General features: G+C 40.8%; 1 protein-coding gene across 5 annotated transcripts; it reads right to left on the bottom strand.

Annotated features, from left to right (window-relative positions):
• Positions 1-6,490: 6,490 nt before the first annotated feature.
• On the bottom strand, positions 6,491-27,016 carry fmt (phosphatase 6 regulatory subunit 1-like protein fmt). 5 transcript variants are annotated; one of them, XM_069501911.1, is made up of 20 exons: positions 26,821-27,016; positions 26,563-26,642; positions 25,085-25,358; positions 24,302-24,466; positions 17,715-17,901; positions 16,995-17,217; positions 16,354-16,536; positions 16,021-16,135; positions 15,540-15,618; positions 15,390-15,503; positions 14,760-14,887; positions 14,150-14,214; positions 13,539-13,698; positions 12,996-13,031; positions 11,894-11,956; positions 10,604-10,690; positions 9,753-9,829; positions 9,264-9,322; positions 8,925-9,038; positions 6,491-8,722 (listed from the first exon to the last, which is right to left on the bottom strand). In XM_069501911.1, the coding sequence occupies exons 1-20, from the start codon at positions 26,878-26,880 to the stop codon at positions 7,980-7,982; spliced, it is 3,012 nt and encodes a 1,003-aa protein (XP_069358012.1). In that variant the 5' UTR covers positions 26,881-27,016; the 3' UTR covers positions 6,491-7,979. The 5 variants fall into 5 exon arrangements, with proteins under 5 accessions (XP_069358012.1, XP_069358011.1, XP_069358009.1 ...); XM_069501910.1 differs by having other exon boundaries at positions 15,390-15,577; positions 16,004-16,135; XM_069501908.1 differs by having other exon boundaries at positions 15,390-15,618.
• Positions 27,017-27,458: the final 442 nt, after the last annotated feature.

The raw sequence follows: 27,458 nt of genomic DNA, 5'->3' as shown, positions 1-27,458 counted from the left end.
GCTCGCTATATACACGCGCACGCCCACATCTCACATCACAGTACATTCGTCACTATACATCTACGATTACTTGTAAGCTCTCAGTATTACAAAAACTTCTCCGTAGGAACAACATTGTTCCCATAATAATTCTCCGCGCATTAAGCCGGAAACATATTTATAACACGCCACGCTTCTTACTCAGAATAATACTTGATATATCGGGTGTTAGATTAGTAATGTGATTACTGATTCGGGTTACACAAAATATGTACATTGACGTCGGGTAAAGATAGCTCTGCTATCCTAATATTCCTTACCTGACTTGACTGAAGATAAACAAACCGCATAAACCTCGAAGAAACGCGTAAGCGATGCGATTTGCCCGGCGCTTTAGACCTTCTGGAGTTGGGTTTTCACTCATGTTATAATTACATAGTCAATTCAACGTGGTGTGGGCTGCGTATGGTGCGCTTCTTTTGCGTTTACCTTTCAAGTCAGTTAAGGAAAATTAAAATACTGTAGACAGTGCAGAGAATGCATCTAAAACTAAATATATTATTCTGGCGCAAACCAACCAATCGGGCGATGAAACTGACACCATTGCATTTTGTACCACCGAATAAATCGATAAATCACCCACTGATCAGATTCAAGGTGAGATATCTTTTTCCCGTTACCAATAATATAATAAAATTTTTACTGCTACACACGTCGCGTGCCGCATTATAAGTATCTCTCCACCCTTATGAAACCTCCAAAGCCCCACCTTAATACATTATATTATTAAATTCTTACTGAAATGTAACTTTAGCAAAATGTTTCAACTTTTAGTAATGGATTTTTCAATGAATTTAAAACGTGGTTATTTTGATGCTATATTTATTAAATAACTTGACCGTAACTGGAAGCTTTATATTGAGAGTAGCATTTCCGTTTCCGTCGATTTCATGCCAGTTTTCGTACTTTTATTGACGTCACGTCTGGTTCTGTGGCGCCACCTGGCGGTGTCGCGCTCGAAGTTTTCGTAAATAGCTCAGCGCGGCCATTGCTTCATTGGCGTCTTGTTTTCCGTCGAAACAACAGCTTGCAACAGCAATACGCAACGTTGCAAAATTATTTTATAAAGTGTGGTAATAAAGTGTATTTGTGTGAATAATTCGCAGTAAGTACTTATCATTTATATAATTAGTACGTGATCATTATTTTTAACGGGTTATCCGTTCGGATCACTACTTAATATTTATAAAAAATTTAGCCAGTAGGTAGTGACTTACTGCTTGTAATCGCTACTTTGTACGTACTTGTCACGATGTAACGTTTGAAACGCTGATTACGTCCATGTGCCGTGTACTGTTCTACAAGTACCCTCTTATTTTATTTTTGTTACATACCGACATTATGGTTGTAATTCGTATTTTTGTTGAAATATTACATTTATCAGAGATAAATCACAGATACAGATAAGTCAATAAGGCTTAGAGTTTTAGGAACCCAGTTGTTCGCAAACATACAACGGTATTTCTTTCGTTTCACTTTTAAATTTTGCCCTTATGTGGGTGTGTTGTATATCGTACATCAACTTAATTTTAAATGTAAATATCAAATATTTGACAATGTGAATTCCTGTAGCTCTGATCGGCAGTTGCAGTTGCTGCTAGTTAGTTTTTGACTACTAATAATAAAGATTATGGTATTTAGATTTTATTTTTAGCTGTTGTTAACATAGTGTTAATTTCAGTAATGGATAATGTAAAGGAAGCTGTGGCTGGTCCGAGTGGGCAGGCTCGCAAACGGACACGAAGCCGCTCTAGCAGTTCCAGCTCGTCCAGTAGTAGCTCTAGCTCTTCCTCGAGCCAAAAACGAACACGCAGGCAGCGTAAACGAAACAAGCACGAGCGAAAATCACGAATTACAGATAACATGAACAAGCTATTTAAGGAGATCGGTGAGCTACGCAATCACATTTTTTCAACAGCTAATCATGATGAAATTTTTTCTCCAGTTAGCGGTGAACTTTATGAACATATCACACCTGACGATCAACAGGGTGAAATGGAATGTCAAAATTCGTGTTCAAACTTTACTTTTGATATAGAAACTAAACTCAAGGAACCATCTGTTCCGAAGACATCCGAAAAATTTCTGAAAATGTTACTTGACGTTCAGCGTTTAGGCGACGCGTCTTGGTCTGAAGTTAGATACGCCGAAACACAAAAGAACTATAATCATACTCCAGGTTTTATCAACCTAGAAACAAACGAAGAGGTAAAAACGTATGATACCTTGCGTCATCTGGCAAATGCAGATAAAGCTTATGCAGCTATCACATACTGCATCTTAAAACAAAAAGTAGCCTTGCAAGAAGCTATAAGAAGCTTGCTTTCTTGGACCAAACAAAATACTAATATAAATTCTGATCAATTTACCGAAAAAGTTGAAGAGATATTTCAAAAAGGTGAGTTTCATAAGATTTCTTCGGATCTTTTACAATTAGTGTGCGGCCACCGAGCAGAAAGCATTGAGATGCGCCGTGAAACTATCACGAGCCAGGCTCGTGACCCTTTGGTGAAGACTTCATTAAATAAAATACCACCATCAGCTACCCATCTATTTAATTCAGAGCAATTTACTTCAGCCTTGGAAAAGGCCGGTGGAGTTAAGAAAGCCTTTTGGCCAAAAAAGGACACATTTGCCCAGTCAAATGCTAATCAACTAAACGGCCGCCCCTCGCGGGGGCAAGGCGTTAAAAATATTGCCGTTCCATCGCGTGGAACTACTCGGCATGTACAATGCTCGCATACTTGCCAGCATGATCAATATAATCCACCCTCGCGGGGTGGATACCAGCGCACCAATTATCTCTACAAAGGTCAATCCTCTAAAAAGGAATTCGATCGTAATAACTCTAAAGATAAACAGTCCTTTCACAACCGGGGCTCGCGGCCCGAAAGAGGAAGTCACAAGGGACGATCGACTGCGTCCAAATCTTCCAGAGGACATTGGAGAAATTGACTCGACCTCGTTCCGAGCGGGTCGTCTAGTGCACTATCTTTCGCAATGGAAGAAAATGGGTGCACAAGTAATTATACAAAAGTTAATTCAAGGGTATCGAATACCATTCTTTCAAAAACCACCTCTTGTGTTTCCCAATATAACCAGAAAGGCATTTCACACTCCTGTCTCAGAGGAAATGTCTGCTGTGGTACACAAAATGAAAAAACAACGGGTACTAAAGCTTGCGCCACACACACCAAGCTTCCTTTCCACTCTGTTTCTGGTTCCAAAACCCGACGGGTCATTCCGACCGATATTCAATCTCAAAGCACTAAACGACTATGTTGTGGCAGAACCATTTCACTTGATAAACATGCACCGCATTCCAGATTTTCTTCAACCCCAGGACTGGTTATGCAAAGTAGACATAATGCAAGCCTACTTTCATGTGAAAATAAAGAAGTCCCAAAGGCGCTTTCTACGCCTTGTATACGACGGGGAATTGCTAGAAATGTCCTGTCTGCCGTTCGGTCTGAGCACGGCACCCAAAACTTTCTCTATGCTAACAAACTGGGTGGCTCAAATATTAAGAGAAAGATGGAATATAAGAATCCTAGTTTACCTGGACGATTTTCTGGTAGCAAATCAAAATGTACATGCTCTTCGCGATCATGTAAAAATTACAGTACAATTACTGCAAAGCCTAGGTTGGCAAGTGAATTTCGAGAAATCGATTCTTTCACCACTAAAAAGTATAATTTATTTAGGAATACTATGGAGACCCTGGCACAATCTAAAAATTCTACCAAGGGAGAAGTCAGATGTCATAATCGGAAATGTGAGTCAGATTCTAAAAGAAACAAAAGTCACTGTAAAAGAATTACAAAAAATAATAGGACTTCTAAATTTTGCCAGCTTTGTTGTCCCACGAGGACGACTCAATCATCGACACTTGTTACTTTTCAAAAATACTCTTCCAGACCGGTCGTCCAAGACCTATCCTTTGCCGCCAGCCGCAATAAGCGAACTAATATGGTGGAAGGAGAATTGTCAGCTACCAACTCCGTTACATTACCCTCCGCCAATTCAATTCTTGGTAACGGATGCCTCGGACCAGGCTTGGGGAGCACTACTGAACAATCTCCCTCTATCGGGCACTTGGTCACGAGAGGAACAAGCACTACAATCCAACCAAAAAGAAATGTTAGCTATATTACATGCCCTTCAGAACCAGGCTTACTTCTTACGCCACAGTTCAATCCTAATACAGTGCGACAACAAAACTGCAGTCGCTCATTTACGGAGGGAAGGAGGGACGAAGTCGTTACCCCTATTGGAAATAACATTCAAAATCCTGAAATTATTAGATCAACACCAAATTCACCACAGCATACAATATATACCCGGCAGGTACAACAATCATGCGGATCATTTGTCGCGTCATCGCCAACCTCCAGAGTGGCACTTACTACCAACTTGCGTGGAAATGGTGTTTGCGAAGTGGGGAATTCCGGTGGTCGATCTATTCGCCTCGGAGAAAGCACACGTAGTACACAACTATGTATCCCGAGATTTGATGGATCCTCAAGCCCTGTTCCACGATGCATTCAGTGTCCCGTGGAACTTCCCACTTGCATGGGTGTTTCCGCCTCCATTTCTAATTCCAAGAGTCTTGACTCATCTCAACCGGTCAACAGGAATATTTTTGATGGTAGTACCTCGATGGAAGAAGGTATTTTGGCGCGCAGACCTCAAAGCCCGAGCGCTTGCAGCGCCGTTAACTCTGAGAAATCTACACAGGTTTCTAATCGACACGGCAACAGGTCTGCCACCCCCGAAAATCGAGGACATCGTCTTAGAGGTTTGGAAATGTGGGGGTGGTCTGAGGCAATAGAAACATGGAATCCTGAACAGTTATCTTTGCTTAAAGATTCTTGGCGAAAATCTACCCTGAAAACTTATGAATCCGCTTGGAAACGTTGGTCGTTATGGTCTAAAACTAAAAATATTGATACCAAGAACCCTACAGGGTCACAATTGGCACAATTTTTGGCAGATTTACATTTACATGATAAACTGTCTTATAATACGATTCTGTTACACAAATCTGTGATTTCGACTTTATGTAATGCTGAAATGTCTAGTCAATTAAGTAGTCATGTTCTTGTAAAGCATATTTTAAAATCAATTTCTTTAAAAAATCCAAGAGTTCCCAAACCACCAGTTTGGGATGTTAGCAAATTAACTTCTTACTTAGTTAATTACAAAATAGACTTAAATAACGAATTTCAAATATCTCGTCACACTGCGATTTTATTACTGTTATGTTCAGGAAGACGTATACATGACCTGACCTTACTTAGCGTAGATGATAAACTTTGTGTAAGATCTAATGAGTATATTATATTTTGGCCTCAATTCGGCTCAAAAACTGACACCAGTGAATATAGACAATCAGGCTGGAAGTTGCTTGTAAATAAGGATAATCGCAACCTAAATCCTCTTTTTTGGATCGAAAAGTGTATTTCAGTTCTGAACGACAGACGTAAGATTTCAAAGTCAACTAATCTATTTGTAACAGTTAGAGGTTTAGCTAAACCCGCCTCGCGTACAGTTATAGCAGGCTGGGTAAAAACCTTGTTCAGAGAAGCTGGCATATCTGCTACTCCTGGTAGCATTCGCTCAGCGGTAGCTTCCAAGAGCTGGTGGGAAAATCATTCCCTTGATGAGATATTGGCCCGCGGAAATTGGCGATCAGCCAATACATTTCAAAAATTTTATAGACGTGAAGTGATTGAAAGTAATTTAACTATTTCAGAGGGTGTCACTCAATTATTCAATCCGATAAATTGACAATATTATCTCAAAACTCGTACTGCAAAATATACCTTTTATTTAATTTAAAATTTGATTTTTTGATTGACCAGATATAACTATGGAGATTCTTGAAAACTATTCAAATGTTTGATTTTATATTTAAATTAGATACCTAATTAAAATCGAATAAACAAACGTTATTATTTATTTTGTTGTGAAGAACATAATATTATGAGTTATGGAAAATAAAGGTTCATTATGTACAAACTATTTTATTATATTATACTCACATTGGCGTAGAATCATACTAATTCCATTTTACCTATTACCTATGTGGCGTCACCAGGCGAAAACAAACAGGGTCTCAATATAAAGCTTCCAGTTACGGTCAAGTTATTTAATAGTAGCGTTTTACCTGAAAATAAAACGCATATTAAAATACTTACCTCACTGGAAGCTTTCAGTAATTCCTGCCTGGTGATATTGAGCCAATGAAGCAATGGCCGCGCTGAGCTATTTACGAAAACTTCGAGCGCGACACCGCCAGGTGGCGCCACAGAACCAGACGTGACGTCAATAAAAGTACGAAAACTGGCATGAAATCGACGGAAACGGAAATGCTACTCTCAATATAAAGCTTCCAGTGAGGTAAGTATTTTAATATGCGTTTTATTTTCAGGTAAAACGCTACTATTATCCTAGTTATTACAAAGTTCAAAAAGCACACATATTTCAATGGACCGTCATGTTTTGAACATTTATTTATTAAAAGACTACTATAAAAACGGGAAATATGTATAAGTCGTTTACTATAAAATAAAAACGATAGACATACGGTTTCATTTAAAATGAAAATTGTGACATAATTAGAACTAAAAGTGTACGTTCCCGCAATCACAGATCGTAACTTGTAACACAATTATTATAACACAAACGATTCGTGTATAATATGTAGGTATAAATTTAAAAATCTTCTACGTTGGAATATTTAGATTACATTGAGGTACGAGTAAAACATTTCGCGGACTATCTTACTTATTGGACTATTCGTTATATTTTGATCGTGTTCGAGCGCTCGATGCGCCGTGTTCATATCACAATGTTGTGAGCGCCGCACGCAAGCACACAATTATTTATATCGCACGCAGTGGACGCAAAAACTATTTGTTTATCTAGGAAACAGACACATCTGTACCGCCCGCCCTCCTGCTAGCAGATCAGGTACAGCCAGCAATACACACCACCACACAAGTCTTCTACATTTCACTTTGACACCAGAGCATCCTGGGGAGATGTACACTCCACAATGCACTACAGTTCTTGCAATTCACGAAGGCGAGTGGACTTGTGGTTACGTCAGGTACACGGGCATTGCGTAAGTGTGCGTGCGTGTCGGACCAATCAGTCGCGAGCAAGCGCTCGCACACGCACACATTCAGTGTACCTTACTTATACCGATACGACTTAACACAAGCATGAGCCACTCGCCTTCGTGAATTGCAAGAACTATACTTGATTGTGCAAATTGTCTGTTTTGGTCGATTGTAGCAAATTAAACTTGTAGTTTCTTGTATATCGTGGAATGCTGCAAAGTAACGCTTGCTTCTATCCAATATTTGTTTATCATTTCGCTCATCTGTCCGCAACAGAGCCCGCAGTCACAGAATCTAATCACGCCACTGTCTTCCACGTACTAAGGCTCGCACGATTCTGGTAAATGTGCTAAGGTTTTATCCCAAAGATTGAAACAAAAATTGCGTACGGCGTTGAAACGATCGCGACCAGTACCTTGAGTGCAAGACTGGGCAATTCTCCCTCTGTGTACTGGGCACTTGTCCTTGGTCGGTCAGAGTGCCGAGTACAAAATTACAATATAGTGCATACATTTTGAGAACTCACTCGCCATATTTGCTCTACGTGTTAATCAACTGTTATGTCAAAAGTACGATTTCAGTCCTTAACTTAAGGGTGAACCATACTTTTGACATATATATGCACATAGCAAATATGGCGAATGAGTTCTCAAAATTTATGCATTAAACTCCTAATCGGTGATAAGTTTGTTCCCCAACAACTTCAACTCAAGGCTTGGTACAAATTAACATCGGTATTCAGTAGTTAATGTTAAAATCGCGGATTAGCAACGGAGGGAAGGGAGACGGCGCGGCGCGCGCGGGGGGGAGTGATCACCTAGTGGCGGGACCCTCGCTGGAGGTACTAGAGGCACTAGGGGTATTTTTCGAAGGCAAACTTTGGGAGTTTTGCGAGCCGATTTCGCTTTGTATTTCCGACCTGCTACCGGTTTCAAGATTTGGAACATCGGGAATTCCCTCGAGGACGCTCGACGAGGGATTTTCAACACTGGAAACTTCCTCAACACTGGAAACTTCCTCAATATCCGACTGGGAGTTCCGGACACGTGAAATTTCTTCTGAAACTGCGGTTGAAGAATTTTGAACATTGGAACTTTCTAAAAGGACATTCGATCGGGGACTTTTATCATCGGGGCTTCCCTCTCGAACGTGCGGTTGGGGATTTCGAACACTAGGAGTTTCTTCAGGAACATTCGATGATGGGTTTTGAACATTCGGAATTTCTTCAGGAGAATTCGACGATATGTTTTGAACATCTGTTAAATCTTCTTCTAAATGATCCGACACTTGGTTTCGGTTGGAATCTTCAGGAACATCTGTATGAGCGTCGAGGTTGTCACTCTCAGAAGTTTGAACTTGTCCAAGTATGTCCCGGGACGTGTTCTCGTCGAGCTGGAAGTCGGCGTCGCCGGCCGCGGCGTCCCCGGGCGCCATGCTGTGGAAGGCGGTGAGCATCTTCTGCGCCAGGAGCAGCGTGAGCGCGTCCTTGTCGTCGTCTTCGAACCCTCGGTCCGCCGCGTCTACGGCTCGCTCGAACTCGCTTTGCTCTTGCGATTCTGTAATGGAGGCCTTAAATGTAATCGCTATCAGTTTGTCAGCTTTTAGTATGTCGTACCGGAACACTTTTCGAAGTGCAATCTCTGTAGCAGCTCATAATTTTGGTTATTATATAAACCACAGGTATTTTTGGTACGAGTTGAAAAAAGTCAGGAGAAAACCACTTTAAGTTTACTCAATAAATATACAGTATGTACACACCAGAGCTGGACCAGAGGGAGACGGCCTGCAGCATGGGCGCGAGGGGGTCGGCGTCGAACTGCGCCCACCCCTCCTCCACGCCGCCCCCGCCGCCCCCGCCCGCGCCTTCCCACGCTGCACAAACAAAACATAAACGTTAACACCGGAGCCGCAGGCGAGGATTTTTAAATATCAAGCTTTAATGACTAATGATAAAACCCTACGCAAAAATTACTAAGAAACTTAAAGTATTTAAAAGTGTCAAAATAACAAAAGTATTTTGGACCGTGTCGAAGAACTTAATTTGACGCAATTTGCTTGTACCTATACATTATAACTAGGAGTAGGGCGTCGTATGACGGTACTCACGCGAGTCCTGCTGCAGCGGGTGCGGCGCCGGCTCCGCGTCGTCCCACAGCCTGCAACACACACACATACACACACACGTCAGACGACATATATTTCACATGGGTGTTGCTTAAGGTTATTGGGGTGCTAATTACGAAAATGACAGCCATCCATGATTTTCAAATCAAAGATGGGTGACAATTTTTTTTAATTTATAATGGGTGCCATTTTCGACGTTTCAAAATATCTTCTTATTTGTTATAAAAAAAAATTAATCGTCAAAACGTATGTGTACGCGCATAAGTTCCGAACGACGGCACCAAATTGAATTCATTATATTTTGTGTTCGTAATTGTCACGACTAGGTTTACGAGTATATATATATATATATGGAAGAAAACTTTCGGAAAATCCACGGAAGACAGTTCAATTTTAAATTGGTCTCTATGTTTGAAAGTTAGTGATAAGTCCTGTTTTTATAGTTTAAAAGAGAGAACTCACTCGTCATCGAAGCCGGAGCGCCTCTCGTTGACCAGATCTAGAAAATAGATTTTGGAGCTCTGTTGCATTCTGTCCATCTGTGAAATATCCAAGTCGTTATAATCTTTGTGATAGTGTTTCGCCTCCACTTTAAGGTACTTTACTTCTTAGTAGGTAAGATTCATTTTTTGTAGAAAATAAACTAGAGCACAATAGACAGTAAAAATTGAATTTTATCACGATAGTTTAGAGTATAATTTTGTTCGTGTAAAAATTGGGTATTTAACTCCAATGTTTTTATTACTTTATTATAAACTAGGATAAAAATAATGACATAAACTGAAAAAACTAATTAAATCGATCAAATAACAAAAAAGTTATAAGAATTTCAATATTTCTGATTAGACAGCGATAGCGATATAGCATTTTGACGTCACACCTTACTAATGCCATAGCAGCTTCGTGCGTTTTCATACAAATTTTCGTTTTGCGAGAAAGGTATGGAAGACCCACTCCAAAATTAAAATGCCTATAACTTTGTAAATGTTTCTTGGATTTAATTTATTTATTTTATTTATTGTATTTTATTTATTAGGAACACACACAAAACATTAATTTAACACAAACTACGACACTTATAAACAAACACAGGCTGATAAATGTATCTATAAAATGTATAATTTAAATAATTTTTTCAGCGTACGTCATTATTTTTATCCTAGTTTATAATAAAGTAATAATATTTATCAAATTCAAAAGTAGGAAAATACCCAATTAGCATGTCACTAAAGCAACTCATCACAAAATTGTCCAACGCGTCTGAAGAAGTTTTAGTTGCAAAAAAGGAATGTCACTCAGTTTCATAAGCTCACCTGGTCCTCGCGCAGTCCGTCGAGCGGCTCGGCGAGCGGCTCGCGAGCTTCCGTGCCTTCGTCTAAGCTCGCTGCCATTTCGCTGAACTGATCACAAACAAGTCAAGATTATAGCGGGTACACAAAGGCAGATCTACATCTGGTACGCAGGTGTGCAAAAGTGTCTTTGTTGTTGTCCACAGTTTATTGGTTTGTCCTTCAATCACGTCGCAACGGAGCAACAGATCGACGTGAATTTTTGCATGGGTATAGTTAAAAACCTGGAGAGTGGCATAGGCTACTTTTATTCCCGAAAAACCAAAGAGTTCCAAGAGATTTTTAAAAACCTTAATCCTTGCTGACAAAGTCGCGGGCATCAGATATAGTTATTAAGTTCAATCCAATTGGATTTAAATGCTGGATTTAATTAAGAATATGCACGTATTTTTTCTTACAATTGATTGCGTCGTAGCTGGAAAGGGTCGGTAGGAGGTAGGAGGTACTGTCAATGAACTACAAAGGTACAGTACGATTCAAACTTAAATGCGCCCCTGAAGTTTGCGCAGCACGTTGCGTAGAACACACATTTTGGGTATGGGAGGTCTCGCTCCTACATCCCCGCCAGTTCCTCGATGCGTCTCTCTCTCGCTATACGTGTCTTGTTTGTTTGTGCAGTCGAGTTGAGAAGTTACCTACCTCATGATTCAGTATAAGTTATACAAACAACATAGTGAGCCACTCACGTCATAGCTGTCCTCCAGCGTGTCGCACATGTTGTCCATCTGCACCTGGATGTTTGTTTGTGCAGTCGAGTTGAGAAGTTACCTACCTCGTGATTCAGTATAAGTTATACGTACTATACAAACAACATAGTGAGCCACTCACGTCATAGCTGTCCTCCAGCGTGTCGCACATGTTGTCCATCTGCACCTGGATGTTTGTTTGTGCAGTCGAGTTGAGAAGTTACCTACCTCGTGATTCAGTATAAGTTATACGTACTATACAAACAACATAGTGAGCCACTCACGTCATAGCTGTCCTCCAGCGTGTCGCACATGTTGTCCATCTGCACCTGGATGTTTGTTTGTGCAGTCGAGTTGAGAAGTTACCTACCTCGTGATTCAGTATAAGTTATACGTACTATACAAACAACGTAGTGAGCCACTCACGTCATAGCTGTCCTCCAGCGTGTCGCACATGTTGTCCATCTGCACCTGGATGTTTGTTTGTGCAGTCGAGTTGAGAAGTTACCTACCTCGTGATTCAGTATAAGTTATACGTACTATACAAACAACATAGTGAGCCACTCACGTCATAGCTGTCCTCCAGCGTGTCGCACATGTTGTCCATCTGCACCTGGATGGTCGTGCCCGCCTGCGGCAAAGCCGAGAGGTATACAGTGTGTCCGGACATGAACTAGAGATATTTTAAACACCTATATAACAACTCTAATAACTGTATAAAATGAAAATCTCTCGATGTAATAAAAAAATAAAAAGGGTTGTCGGGGGTGTTTTTGCAGTGATTTACAATAATTTGTGAATTTGCGTAATTTTACAATTATTTTTTCGAGTTTCTTATTTTTTTCAAAAGTTATGGAAATGTGAACACTTTGTTTTGTAATGCAGACGATAGGACAGTAGTGCTGCCTTCCGAATAAGCCCATTTTTATCTCAGTAAGACCAAAAATTTGAGAGATATGATTTTTTTTCGTACACATATAACAATATTTCAAAATTACAAAAAATGGCTGCCTCACAGGTATGAAGTAGATTGGGCCTAAGTTTATTGAGTGTATTTCTACTTAAAAATAGTTGTTATACAAGTGTTTAAAATATCGCTAGTTCATGTCCCGACACACTCTATAGTAATTTATGTATGTTACACTGTAACGCTTACACTACTGAGCCCATTTTGATGGCGATCGATTCGTCACTATGATCCGGGTGAGATACATTTTGTATGAACAAAATCAATGTGACAGATATTACATACATCCAAAGGGGAATGGGGGGATCCGACAAGGGGGTCCTCTGAAATTTCCTTTTTGCTATTGTATCGAAAATTCTGAATTCATATTATATATAAATGTAGTACAATATTAAAATATAGCAAGCGATAGAAAAACAATTTAACTATATTTCAGCGTTTATCAACACTAACTACTAGCACTAACTATCGACAGTAATTGTCACCACCACTGACCACACGCATTTTGTGTTTTAGCAGTACCTAGTAGTTAGCGGTTTTTTTATTATTCAGATACTGAATTTGACTGCGATCTCACCTGGTGGCAAGTGATGATGCAGTCTAAGTTGGAAGCGGGCTAACTTTGAAGGGGCGTGGTAGTTTAGTTTTTAGCTTTAATGCCGCTTAGCTGAATGAATCAACAGTGCAGCAGTAACATCCTCACCTCATACATGTGTTCCTCCCAGGGGTTGACGCCGCCCTGCAAATACAATCAATCAGCTCCAGTTATACACTCTCAAACAGCGACCCCTAAAGTGGGATCCGAGGAACTGTTGGAAGGGTTCCGCGAATTCATTATTAATAATAATTAGCCTCAATTACTTAAGTAACATTATTATTTTAAATATATAAAAGGCAAAGGTGATTAACTGACTGACTGATCTATCAACGCACAGCTGACACTTCTGGACGGATCCGGCTGAAATTTGGCGTGCAGATAGCTATTGTGACGTAAACGTTCAATAAGAAAGGAGTTTTGAAAATTAATTTCCTAAGGAGACAAAATAGGGGTTTGAAAATTAGTGAAGTCCGCGCGGACGAAGTCGCGGGGATTAGCTAGTTTGTAATATAACAAATAATAGTTCACATACAATAGGAATAACATATTCCATAGCAATTAAATATCACTTGTCTTAACGGTGAACAAACATGCCGCGTAGGCAACAACCAATAGCGAACTGAGTATAGTTGAGATATATCAACTCACGAGAGGCGTGTCGTGCCGCTGCAGCAGCGGATGCAGCTTGTGCTCCCGGAACGCGTCCCAGCGCTGCTGCAGCGCCGAGGACAGCACGGGCGGCGCGGCGTCCAGCGCGCGCAGCGCCGCCACCACGTGCCCCATGTAGCCGGCGCGCACGCCGCCGCGTCTGCAACAAACACACCGGCCACGCGCATTGCGGCGTACTGGGGCTGTGCAGGTTCTTGTCACTTCGACCGTCTCCGATCCATTGTGATCTACTAGCGCTTGGCTGCAATCAGGCCCGCTGGCAAGTGAAGATGCAGCCTAAGATGGAGCACGCTTGCCTAGAGGATGCCTGTTCACTCTACACTTGAAGGTACCGCAAGATAAGCGGTGGCCGCACTTGTAGCCGCCACTCGCAGCAGCAGCAGTTGAAGGCTCTGACCAGTGCTTCCAGTCAAAGTCAAATGTTTTATTCAAAATAGGTAATAAATTACACTTTTTGATGGTGGGTTGTTGCATTTGATGATGATATATGATTATTTTTAAAACTAAAGCTACGAGGGTTCCAAACGCGCCCCAGTGGTTTATTATGATTTGAAGTTGCTGACATAAATATAAGTTGGTGAGTTACTTACTTTTTGTCTTCGTTCTCTTCGAACGCGTCCATCAGTCGTGTTAGCAGATTACATTCTTCTATTAACTGGAAATAAAGACATGAGATGATCGCCACAAAATAAGCTGCACTTTCGGTCACGATATTTGACAATTAAATTATAAATCTCTATATATAAAAATGAATCCCTGAATGTGTTGCTGATCGCCAATCTCGAGAACAGCTGAACCGATTTCGCTAATTATTTTTTTATAATATTCCTTGAAGTACAAGTATGGTTCTTACGGAGAGAAAAACTAAAAAATTCCTGTTAGGCGGTACGAAGTTCTCTGGGGCAGCTAGTTATAAATAAAATTAAATAGCCTGCGCGGCAGCCAAAAAAAATGAAATCCCACCAAAACTTTTTGTGGTTGCCAAGACTCACAAAGTTCATATTGATTTCAATGTTAAAAAGTTATGAGATCTCTAGTAGAGCCAAGCACTTAGCTGAGCTTCAATTTGTGCTACCTATGGGGCCTGTCCCAAGCCCAAAGTATATAGCTCTTAAGTGCTCTTGACTGGAACACATTCATAACAATAAATAACAAACAAGTCTACTTATAAGCCTACATCTTGGTGTTGTCGGTACGTACGTGCGCGGTATAGCGGTGCGAGAAGCGGCGGTTGGCGCGCGCGTTGCGCACGAGCGCGCACACCTGCGCGTGCAGGAAGTTGTTGTGCGGGAACTGGAACAGCATGTCCACCAGCACGCCCGCCGTGCCTGCACAGTGCACAGTCAACACCAGCTCAGTGCAGCCACCAGCGCCGTACTCTACCGTCTCACACTTCACAAACTCGATAGCATGATGGGAAACTTTCATATACATAGGTTTCCTTGCGGACAACGATGTTGCCTATGTCAAAAATTATAAATAAAAGGAGAAGTTGACTGACTGACTGACTGATCTATCAACGCACAGCTCAAACTACTGGACCGTTATTATGACGTAGGCATCCGCTAAGAAAGGATTTCTGAAAATTGATTGATTTCTAAAGGGGTGAAATAGGGGTTTGAAATTTGTGTAGTCCACGCGGACGAAGTCGCGGGCATAAGGTAGTCAAAAATAAATACAGGGTCTTCTAAAAATCATAAAATCCACCGTAATTTTAAATTAGCCACCCACTTTAAATTATCGATTTACCTAAAAAAGTTCATCAAATGTTTATGACGTCACATTTATGTATTTCATACGAGCTCCCGTTTTGAAGTTTGGTGTACTGACCCAAGCTGATGAGCGCGGTGGGCACGTCGTCCACTTCGGACAGCGCCAGGCGCGCCACCAGCGCCGCCACGGACACGCGCGCCGCGCCCACCTTCTGTCCGCACACCTCGCCGCCTCGCTCGCCGCCCCGCTCGCCGCCCCGCTCGCCGCCCCGCTCGCCGCCCCGCTCGCCGCCCCGCTCGCCGCCGCTCTCGCCGCGAGCTTCTCGACTGCCTTCCGTGTTTGTGTTCTGACAAAACCAATATACTTGATAGCTTTCTTTAGCTAGTAAAATAGGGATTTGAAAGTATGAAAGTGTGCCCGTTTTAAAGTTATATCAATAAAAGTTGCAAACTAGGCTTCTGGTTAAAAATATGCGATAATTTAAACCACCATCCCCCCCCCCCCCCCCAAAAGAGGGTTAAATAGAAGATGAAAGTTTGTATGAAAATACATCATTGCTCAAGCTAAATCTATGAAAAATTGGTATTTTTCCACTAAAAATTTAAAAAAATACAAGCATTTCAGGATTTCAAGAAATTCTAAGGGATTTTTACAGGCATTAGAGGGTTCTATACAACAAGTGACACGAGAACCTAATTCCTAGCAAAAGCTTGTCAGCATATAAAATCAACAGTGGTATTGTCCTTACGAGTATCCGGGGCGCGTCGCGCAGCAGCGCGTGGTGCAGCAGCGGCAGATGCGGCGCCACGGCGCGCTCCACGGCGCCGTGCTCCGCCGCGCTGCTCTCCTCCGCCGCCTCCGCACTGCAACAGAGCCCACTGGTGGTGACGCCGGGATTGGGTCTGCTAGCTTTTCACTATCCAGCCATTTGACAGATCTTGACGCAAGGATTGCTTGCGTTTCGGGGATGGACGTAGGATTTTTGTCCCAGAAAACGCGCTTCCCATTTTCTTTTTAAACGTACTAAAATCGGAAAAGGCACTTGTGGCAGTAGACAGTAGACAGAGTAGGCCGCGCTCACCTGTCTTGCGCGGCGGGGTCGGGCGGCGCGGGCGGCGTGCTCAGCAGCGCCAGCAGCAGGCGGCACGCGTTGACGAGCGCGTGGTGGCGCGCGCGCGGCGGGCTCGTGAACACGCCCTGCAGCAGGCGCCGGACGGCCTCCTCGCCGCGGAGGCGCGCCGCGATCGATCGCCCCGCGTACCATCTGCCGGCACGGAACTAATATAAACTTGTGCTTGACTGCAATCACATCAAATAGTGGGTGGTGATGCAGCTTGAGGTGGAGCGCGCCTGCCAACAAACCAGAAACCCATATTCTAGCAGTGCGTAATAGAAACGAGGACCGTGTCCGTGGAATTGCGACTATGTAGAGATGCAGAGTTCTGCGATGCCTCGTGGTTCGAATAGAACGGCGAGGAGAGAACTAGGTCCAATAGCTCCTTAGCACACTCTTCGAAATATATCCTGTAGGATACCGACAGGTAGGCAACCCTGTGCCGATGTTCCAAACTTAGAAGCTTAGACTTGATTAGAGCTCCTTCACCAAGTCTTCTAGCACAATGATTCACCGAATCCAATACATCAAGCTGTTACTTGGCATAGTTGAACGCGTGTTTGTTCGTACAATCTGGTGCATAGTGCACTATCGCTGCGTCAACTCACTCGTTATTGAAGGGGTCGACGGACGCGGCGTCCACGGCGATGTCGCACAGCAGCGCCGCCGCGTTGAACGCCGCGACGCAGCGCACGCGCTCCGCACGAGCCTCGCGGTCCGCCGCGTCCGTGACGTCACTCTCGTCCGCGCGCCTCTCGCCGCTCGCGTCCCTGCCGCGCGGCGCGTCCGTCTCGCCGTTGGTGTCCGCTACCTTCGTTCTGTTATTGACGACTGCAACAAATATATTCGTTGGTATAAAACAACCAACACAAAACGCTGCTTAAGGAAAAGCGCAAGGCGCCTGGAACAGACCCGAGTCTTTTTGTTACTAGCGAGCTTTGCTCTCAAATCTCAAAGAGTGGGCGTTGTTGCTGTCAGCTCTCTTACTTGCTGCTCGTGCGTATGCACGCACAGAAACAGGCGGGTTTGTTGCGAAACAGACTACGTCTATCCACCTAGTTAGGGAATGACCATGTGGACATGTTATACTACGATGGTACCACTCTTAAACCACCTCGGAAGTCGGAACCACCACGATGCGATGGCACAACTCTTCTTCATAATGTGCCTACTGCAGCACCTACCTGGCAGCCACAGTATTGGCATGGAAGTCTTGGTGGCAAACACAATGGAGTGCAGATGGTCAAAGTGAAACAGGCAATCCAAGGACCTGCTCAGTTCCAAAGAAGGAAGAAGTTCTCTGTACCTTTATTGGCATCTCTATGTACCTTCCGTACGTGTGTCCGTGGTCTCCGCGCCCTCGGCGTTGTGGTTGGAGTCGAGCTTGTCGTGCTGCGCGTGCGGCACGCCGGCGTCGCCCTGCGGCACGACAGCCGCCGCCAGCGCCTCGTCCGGGTCGTAGGTGCCGCAGATGATCGCGATCAGGCTTTCCAGGAACTGGTGTTCGTCTAGCCACTACAGCACAACAGTACAACAGTACAAGTCACGGTTTACTTCATTGACTGCATTGTTACTATCAGTTAGGCGCCATGTTTACGGACGAGAGAATCGCGACGAGTCTCGCCGTGCCACCACATTCAATACTACTCGGTCGATATACTATATATATACACTACAATACAGTAGGTAGGATTCGTTGCGATTTCTGAGCCCGTGGAGATGACGCCTAAAGTGGTATCGACGTCTGCCTATGAATGCGAATTGAATGGTTACTTGGTTAGTCCTTCAATCACGCCGCAATGCAGCAACGGATCGGCGTGATTTGTTGCATGGATATAGTTAAACAGTGATCAAAGAGTTCCCAACAAGACTTTAAAAACCTAAATCTACACGGACGAAGTCGCGGGCATGAGCTACAATTTTTATATTTTTTGTCATCTATAATAGTTCAGAGACCAAGTTATATGTTATTAGTCATATTTAAGGCCATTGCATTCGCTAATGACAGTTGCCGTTTCACCTTGAAACTAGCAATTTTTGTTTTGGAGTTTGGTTTTGGCGCAATTTATTGACATTTGATCAGCTGATACTAATTACTAACACGCACTTTTAGTACTTTAACGTACTAGGGTAAAGGACTCCAGTAAATGAACGAATACGAAACCTCGAAAAAATCGGTGTACATACATTTAAAAAAACGGGCCGAATTGAGAACCATCTCCTTTTTGGAAGTTGGTTACTAAATGCGAAAGTGTATCTGTCTGTCTGCTAAGGCTAATTTTTAACCCGTAAAATTAGAGAGTTCCCACGGGATTTTCAAAAAGCCTAAATCCACGCCCACGAAATCGCGGGCATCATTTAGTATTTTTTTATTATTTTGTGTATCTATATTATAGTCATAAATTATTTAATAATCAAAAAGAGCAAAAACAATGCGCGGTATTAATTATTGTTATACTTATATTTTTTTATTTAACAGGAAAACTTACAGCTAATTGGAAAAGTAAATTGATAAGAACAGAAGAAAATTGAAGCTGATGACAAGTTTCACAAATAGAATTTATATAAGACTAGCTTATGCTCGCGACTACGTCCGCGTAGACTACATAAATTTCAAACACCTATTTCACCCCCTTAGGAGTTGAATTTTCAAAAAATCCTTTCTTAGCGGATGCCTACGTCGTAAATAGATAGAAATACTTTATTGCACATAAAAAATATTACATAACATGACAAAGAAACTAAAACGAAAAAAAGATTGTATGCAAAGGCGGCCTTATTGCTCACAGCAATCTACCAGGCAACCTTTGGTGAAAGGAGAAACTAGGTGTGTTGGATAGTACTTACACGCAATACAGAAAAATGAAGTAGTATAAAACAATATAATATAATTAATTAATAAGTACCTAACTATTTCAGTAATACATACATAACTATCATACATATACATATCTATTATAAATATCAATATATATACAATCCATAATAGTAATATATATATATATATATATATATATATATATATATATTACTCGACTACGACGACGATAGGTATATACCTATCGTCGTCGTAGTCGTAATAGCTATCAGCATGCCAAATTTCAGCCCGATCCGTCCATTAGTTTGAGCTGTGCATTGATAGATCAGTCAGTCAGTCAGTCAGTCAGTCACGTTTTCCTTCTATATTAAAGATCAAAAAACAAAAAAAAACTCGACTGAGGGAGAGAGAGAATAGAGGCAAAAGTAGTAAATGTTTGTCGTATACCGTCAATTGTAACACCTACAGTTTACGATTGATTTTTAAAAAACCTAATTCTACGCGGACGAAGTCGCAGGCATCACCTAGTAGTTTATAAGTCACTTAGGACCTTTGTAAACAGCGTCATACTTACTCATAGGCGAGCAAAATCCGACACGATTTTATTCCGAACGTAGAGGGCTGGCAAAACACCCGACATTTCTTGTCGGCGCCAACACAAAATCGGTTTTAGTCAAACGTGCATCATATAAAATGTTCTGCCACTGGAACATCCGATTAAAATCCGGGCCCGACAACCGACAAGTGGGAACCGACTCTTACGGAAATAATCGACTGTGATAGACAAACAGACGGAAGGACGGAGCAAATCGAACCATAAGGGTTCCATTTTTAGGGTTCCGTAGCCAAATGGCAAAAAACGGAACCCTTATAGATTCGTCATGTCTGTCTGTCTATCCGTCCGTATGTCACAGCCACTTTTTTACGAAACTATAGGAGCTATACTGTTGAAACTTGGTAAGTAGACGTATGCTGTGAACCGCACTAAGATTTTCACACAAAAATAGAAAAAAACAGTAAATTTTGGGGGTTCCCCATGCTTAGAACTGAAACTGAATAATTTTTTTTCATCAAACCCATACGTGTGGGTTATCTATGGATAGGTCTTTAAAAATTAAATTGAAGTTTCTAATATAATTTATTTCCAAACTGAATAGTTTGCGTGACACTTCCAAAGTGGTAAAATGTGTGTGTGTGTGTGTGTGTGTGTCCCTGTTACTTCTAAAATACTAGAATGATGAAACAAAAAAAAATATGATGATATTACCATGAAAGTTTGCTTTCACCGAAAATTGGTTTGAACGAGATCTAGTAAGTAGTTTTTGATTTATCGTGCAAAATGTCGATAAAATACGATTGAAGTACGGAACCCTTAGTGCGCGAGTCTGATTCGCACTTGGCTGGTTTTTACGATTATGGTACGGAAACCCTTAAAAACTCTTATTCATAAAAATTTGTATCAGCTGGTTTAATTCCTGGTAGTTTTTATTTATGGTAAAAACCTGTGATTTGTTCATTCACTTGAGTCTTTTACCCTAGAACCTGATTAAACCGACCGCCCCATATCGAAACCCAGTAAATGACATTTTTTGAAAAATCGTTATCTTATGTCATAATTTTTACTTCAATAGTATCTCCCATTATTGTAAGGAAAACAGCATTAAAATCTATACTTCCACATCCATGTCTATACTCCATACCTACTTAATATTATAAATGCGAAAGTGTGTCTGTCTGTCCGTCCGTCGGTCTGTCTGTCTGTCCGTCCGTCGGTCTGTCTGTCTGTCTGCTAGCCTTTCAAGGCCCATCCGTTCAACCAATTTTGACGAAATTTGGTACAGCGATAGCTTGCATCCCGGGGAAGGACATAGGCTAGAAGGATATAGACTTTTTATTTCGGAAAATCAAAGAGTTCCCACAGGATTTTAAAAACCTAAATCCACGCAGACGAAGTCGCGGGCATCCTCTGGTTTTCCATATAACAGAAATTTTGATACCTCTAAAGTCTAAACCTACAGTACGCGACAGGTTGAAAAAATGGTAATCGGGGAGGGAACGCCTCGTATACCCGCACAGCTCCTGCGCTAACCAGGTGCAGTCGTGCGCCTTATGACGTGCGGGTGTACGGCGCGTCCCCTTGCCATATCCCGATTACCCTCTCAACCTGTCGCAGGCTATATATAGTAAGTGCACCTTATACAATGAGAAAACCAATTCAAAGACTAGTAAGTCGCTGTGACCATTTTAAAAACATAACCCATGATCTAAAATCCAAATCAAAACAGTAAAGACGTTTAATAATGCATTAAAAGTAAGAATAGGAAAGGCAATAAGCTCTATAGTACGCGAGATGAATGATGAGAAAATGACAGATGGAAATCGGGGTATAAGGCCCGCACACCCGCACAGCCCCCACGCTAACCCGGTGCGTGATAGCGCGGGTGACGTCCCCACCCCGATTGCCATCTCGACCTGTCACGTACTATAGGTACATGTTAAATGTTTGCAAGGAAAATACTTTGCATACAATAATGTTTTTTCTGCATTATTTAACAAAGTCTAACTACTAGAAAATCTACTGAAAATACTTAGTCTTAAAATAAAATAAATTAAATTATCTCCCTGCGATCTCGTCTGATGTCGTTTACAGGGTTTGGATTTTAGGCAGCCGAAATGTCACTCTTGACGCTATCAGAAGACCTAAAGCTTACGCTAGAACACAGAACTGTCATAATTCGTGTTCACTTAACCTAACGTCTCTCAGAGGGCTGAGAGGCAATAAATCTTTTTCTTATAATCCATACTAATAGTATAAATGCGAAAGTGTGTCTGTCTGTCTGTCTGCTAGCTTTTCACGGCCCAACAGTTTAACCGATTTTGATGAAATTTAGTACAGAGTCAGCTTATATCCCAGAGAAGGCTACTTAGGCTACTTTTTATCTCGCAAGAGTTCCCAGGGGATTTTAAAAAACCCAAATCCACGCGGACGAAGTCGCGGGCATCATCTAGTTTTAAATATCAATTTAATTTGAAATAGCCTTAATAATTATTATTAAGGCTTCAAGTTAACAGGTTATGCCAGATGCTTTCAAATTTTTTTTTTCAAAATTGAAGAAGAAGAAGAAAGGCATAATCATTATCATCATCATCATCATCAACCGACAGACGTCCACTGTTGGACATAGGTCTCTAATCTTCCTCATGGCACAGTCTTTCACCGCCTGAATCGAGCGGCTCCCTGTGACTCGTTTGATTCGTCTGTCCACCTAGAGGGGATCTTCTAACGCTGCGCTTTCAGGTGCGAGGTCGCCATTCCAGTACCTTGGGAATTGGGATCGTATTTTGTAAATATATATTGGCTTTTCGAATTACGAGCGCTCATTGCCACTTGAAATGAAATGAAATTAAATGAAATGAAATTCAAATATGGATCTGACACATAGGTATAATACTTACTTAGAAAATATTACTGTCTGTCAACATAATCTATGACAACCTCACAACTAGTACGTAATACTACGATAATTTAAAAATAAATTTGAGTAGTGAGCAGGCTTCATTTTGAGATAAATAAATCCCTATTTTATTATTCAACCATTACCAGTACATATAAACACAACTTTCATTCAAAAATAATAAGTTTATAGCGTAATTTTACGAAGAAATGGATGCGCACAGCTCCGCCCGCCATGAAAGCCAAAAGGCTACTGACAGGATTTAGCGCCTGCAAGAAAATGAATAATTTCCGTTCGTTTTAGATTATTTAAGAAATGAAATACATTTAGTTTAAAACCAATAATTTAAAATGATAAGATAACCTAAACATATTGTTTTGTGATGGTTTGAATTTAACACGTTTAGCCGTTAAAGAAAAAAACAACAAAACAAGTAGATCATAGCAATGTTTTCAACATCAATTCTTCAAAAAACGGGATAATTTGAACAAATGTGATATAGGTCATTATGATCTTCACAAATTGAAGTTTTTTATTACATGTATTTAATAGCTATTAATGCTTTAGGAAAGAAAATCTTTTTCTTCAAATTTACAGCATTTTCGCGATTTGACACTTCCTTTCCCCTTAAGATTATTTAAATGATAAGCAAGCTTGGGAATGAGTTGCTTAATAATTTTGTAAAGTGGTGATAATAAAAAGAATACCCGGCTGAGTTTGTTGTGGGCTCTTCTCCCTACGTACCTCGTAGCTTTAGTTTTAAGTTTGCGTAATAATTATCACCACTATATCTTACAAATCTAACACCATACCAGACCATCAATAAGAGTAATTTATTACCTATTTTGAATAAATCATTTGACTTTGACTTTGACTATCACTTCACAATGTTTCAGTCATACATAACATGATAGCTACAACAACAAGGCCAGCTGGATCTGCACACAGATACCACAATCTGATAACATTGTTTACAAGCTAAACTACAAATTATTGTGCAATCCGTGTACTTGTGTTAGTTTGTACATGCACTAATGGTTGTACATCAGATAAATGAACTTATTTAGAAAATAACTCTGATTCTGTTCTGTAAATCCTCAATGTAATGAGTCTCAATAGCTCAACGGGTAAAGGAGTGGACTGAAAACCGAAAGGTCGACGGTTCAAACCCCGCCCGTTGCACTATTGTCGTACCTACTCCTAGCACTAGCTTGACGCTTAGTTGGAGAGAAAAGGGGAATATTAGTCATTTAACATGGCTAATATTCTTTATTAAAAAAAATCCTTATGGAACGACTCTATCGGAATTTGGCAAATGATTCATAAGATCGCAAGTTCGTATTGCCGCAGTCATTCGTATCGTTCCGCGCATTCACGCAAACCTGAAAGTATTCATAAGCCTGAGGATTTTTAAAAATCTCGTGAGAACACTTTGTTTTTCCGGGATATAATATCAGCTAATACACCACATGCCTAAGTTCCTCATAACAATGTTGTCTACTGTGTGAAGTCTGCTAATCTGCACTTGGTCAGCACAGTGTGCAATGGAGGAGGTGGTGAAGGTGTCTATCTAAGAGGAGATCCATGTTCAGTAGTGAGCCGACCATGGGTTGAGATGAACTTGAATAGATTGGGGACATACCTCCAGTATAATCTTATTGAAAGGGCTGCCGAGATGCAGGAAGACCTTGAAGGTGTCGGAGATGGCGGAGGTGGAGATGTGGCGCAGCAGGTTGGGCAGGAAGTCGCGCCGCGACTTGAACACGTCCAGCACGTGCAGGCACACGATGTGGTGCAGGTACCAGTCCTGCAAACACACCCACACACGCTTCACCTTACCTACTCTAGAGTCTAGGTTGCACAAAGCCAAAATGTACACAACAAAGAAAAACTAAACAAAAGTCAAACCCCTATTTTACCCCCTTTAGGGGTTAAATTTTCAAAAATCATTTCTTAGCAGATGTCTACATCACAATAGCTGCATCAGCCCGCCAGTCAGACCAGACCAGTCACTCAGTCAGTCAGTCCTTGTCCTTTTATGTACATATTTTGATAATGCCATATTTAAAGTTATTTTTTTTAATATGGCATGTGATGATTTGAACCACATCACATGGAGATGTGATGTGGTTCAAATGTTGGATACAAGCAGGCCACCAATGTCACCAATGTGGAATTGCTGCAAGCGGTACTTTGTGCAATTCCACATGGAACTGCAAGCTTACAAAGCTTAGACAAACCTGTAAAAAACATACATGAAAGGAAATGATAAACAGATATAGTTACTGCAGAGTTCAATAAACTACATTGGGATCGTAGATTAATATACTGGTCACATTATTGTAATAACAATAGATTGGATAAGAATAAGATAGAATGGTACTGGAACTATCTACACCTAATTTAAACAACAGAAGATAGAGACCTGCTTAGGGCTCCTCTCCAGCAACATCTCTATGGTCTTGCTGAAGTAGGAGGCCAGCAAGGGGTTCAGCGGCGGATCCCTGTCCACAAAGTCACACAGCCTGTTCATCTGTGCCGCGTCCATGGACAGGCGGTCCCGCAGCATGGACAGGTTGCTGGTGAGGACCTCGCTGGCGATGTTGGCGTGTCTGTATTGTGAAGCCAGCTCTACATTTTTGGGGGGCTCCTCTGTTATCAGAGTTATGAGCTCCGCAAGTATGTCTGGCCTTGTGAGACTGAAAATAAAATCATTCTCATAATGATGCATTTCCACAATTAGACTAACTGATTAGATTAACTTACAGCTACTGGAAACTCTGGAAACTATTGGACACACCACCAATAAATTGACAATATACTGAGCAAAAACAACACAAATCAGCTAGTTAATAGTTGGCTAGTAAAATATTGAACCATCTTAAAATGGAAGAGGGCTTTACTATCCTAAAATAAGTTGTACATACATATTTTCATATAAGGACTTTTTTAGTGAATTTAGCTAAATACTGAACAAATTATTTTAAGGATTTAATAAAATAATATAATTTAGTTTCTAATCTGTAGACGATGACTAATTATAGACTAGGTGATAATTGATTATTGTTTGTATAGTTGATTCAAAACCAGTAGTCCAATCTCAAGTTAAATTTAAAAACTGTAAACACTTTATTTCATTTTATTTATCCATTTACTCGCCAACTTTATATATTCTATGCCACTGACGTTTAGGTAATATTTAAAAGGCGGTCACTGAAAATCAGCGTTGGGGCATCTGGTACCTCAGATATTTGCTCTAGAGGTTTGTGTCTGAGGGGCCCGACATCTCAACATAAGCTGAGTGGCCTACCTGTTCGAGGTGTTGCACTGCTGTACAGGACGATATTGCCTACACCATGTACCACCTATATACCTCGAATAAACATTATTCTATTCTATTCTATTCTAAGTTGCAACATAGCGATTTACACAAGTCATAGACTAAAGAGAGCCTGAGTTAGTTTTTTATTTTTTATTTAATTTAATAGGAAGCCAACGGTATACAAAGAAAACTAATTATGACGACTTATATAAACTTAGGACTATCAATGTATACTCACTTACAGGCTAACTCAACATGCTTAACTAGAACTTCTAAATAGTATAACTTAAAGTAAGACATTCTTTACGTACCTAAAATCTATAACAATTAAATTAACTACTCAATAAGTTAAAAGTACAATAATTCTTACAACTAACAATAAAAACTCTAATAATTAAGACTAACAATAGTACCCTACAATTTCAAAATGAATCTTTAAATATTCCACAGTAGGATTACTATAGAATATTTAAAGATTTAGTTTTTGTACAATGCAGTCATATGCCTCGTTTTCAGATTGGACAACTTGTTTTGCAGCAACTATACAAGTTAATATTATGTAAAAAAGGTGTAAAACTTACAATTGTATTAAGGCTTTGTTGTCTGCCTTACATTCTTGGAGAATGTCATCCGCTTCTAGGATTTGCGTTAACGTTACATTCTGAAAATAATATTGCACTTTTTCAAACAAAACCACACACTTTTAAATATTATCACTGACAAATTCCTACTTAAAACTGTATGAAACAAGTATAATTGGGCTTCGTTTTTGAAAGTTAGCCCCCAAAAGCTGACGGTACAGCCTTCCTAACCATCAACCTAAACAACAAAATACGCACCTCCTCCTTCAGGAGACATTTCAACTCCCTAACTACTATATAATTGGCACTCCAGAACATAGTTAAAATTAATAAATACGTTTTTAATTATACTAAATCCATAGAAAAGCATTAATTTTTAAAGAATTGAGCGTTTTCTAAGTAGAAATGCAATGATCCTTTTCCTGAAATGACAAATGACAAATGAGCAAATGTGTATGACAATCGCCGACTGCCGACATGACATTTGGTCTGTGGCAAAGACCAATACTACCACAGACCAATAACATAATACTACTACTACGTCAATAGTACTACTACGTCTGTGGACATGACTGGAATTTCGACAAAATGTTGCCATACTATTTTTCTAATTTTACAGATTATACAACTTTCCGTATTCGACTAAAGCAGAACGCAAGTCAAAAGTTTTTCTTAGCGAATAAAAAGATAGGACTGTGATTCTACCAGAAATAGTCCTAATCCTGATCTTAAAATATGTGATAGTTTGGATTAATGGACTCCTACACCCCACCGTAAAGATTACATCAGAGTACCTATGTTATCACTTTTTGGATTGCGTCTTACGTCGGTGTCCGGCTGTAAGGCGACATGAAGGCGACTATAAGTGGCGGTCTGTGTACTTTACGTAGTGATTT

The sequence above is a fragment of the Maniola hyperantus genome, chromosome 11 (assembly GCF_902806685.2).
Source record: "Maniola hyperantus chromosome 11, iAphHyp1.2, whole genome shotgun sequence".
NCBI lineage: Eukaryota > Metazoa > Arthropoda > Insecta > Lepidoptera > Nymphalidae > Maniola > Maniola hyperantus.
The sequence above is the reverse complement of the archived record's forward strand: the minus strand, read 5'-3'. Positions and strand labels throughout refer to the sequence as shown.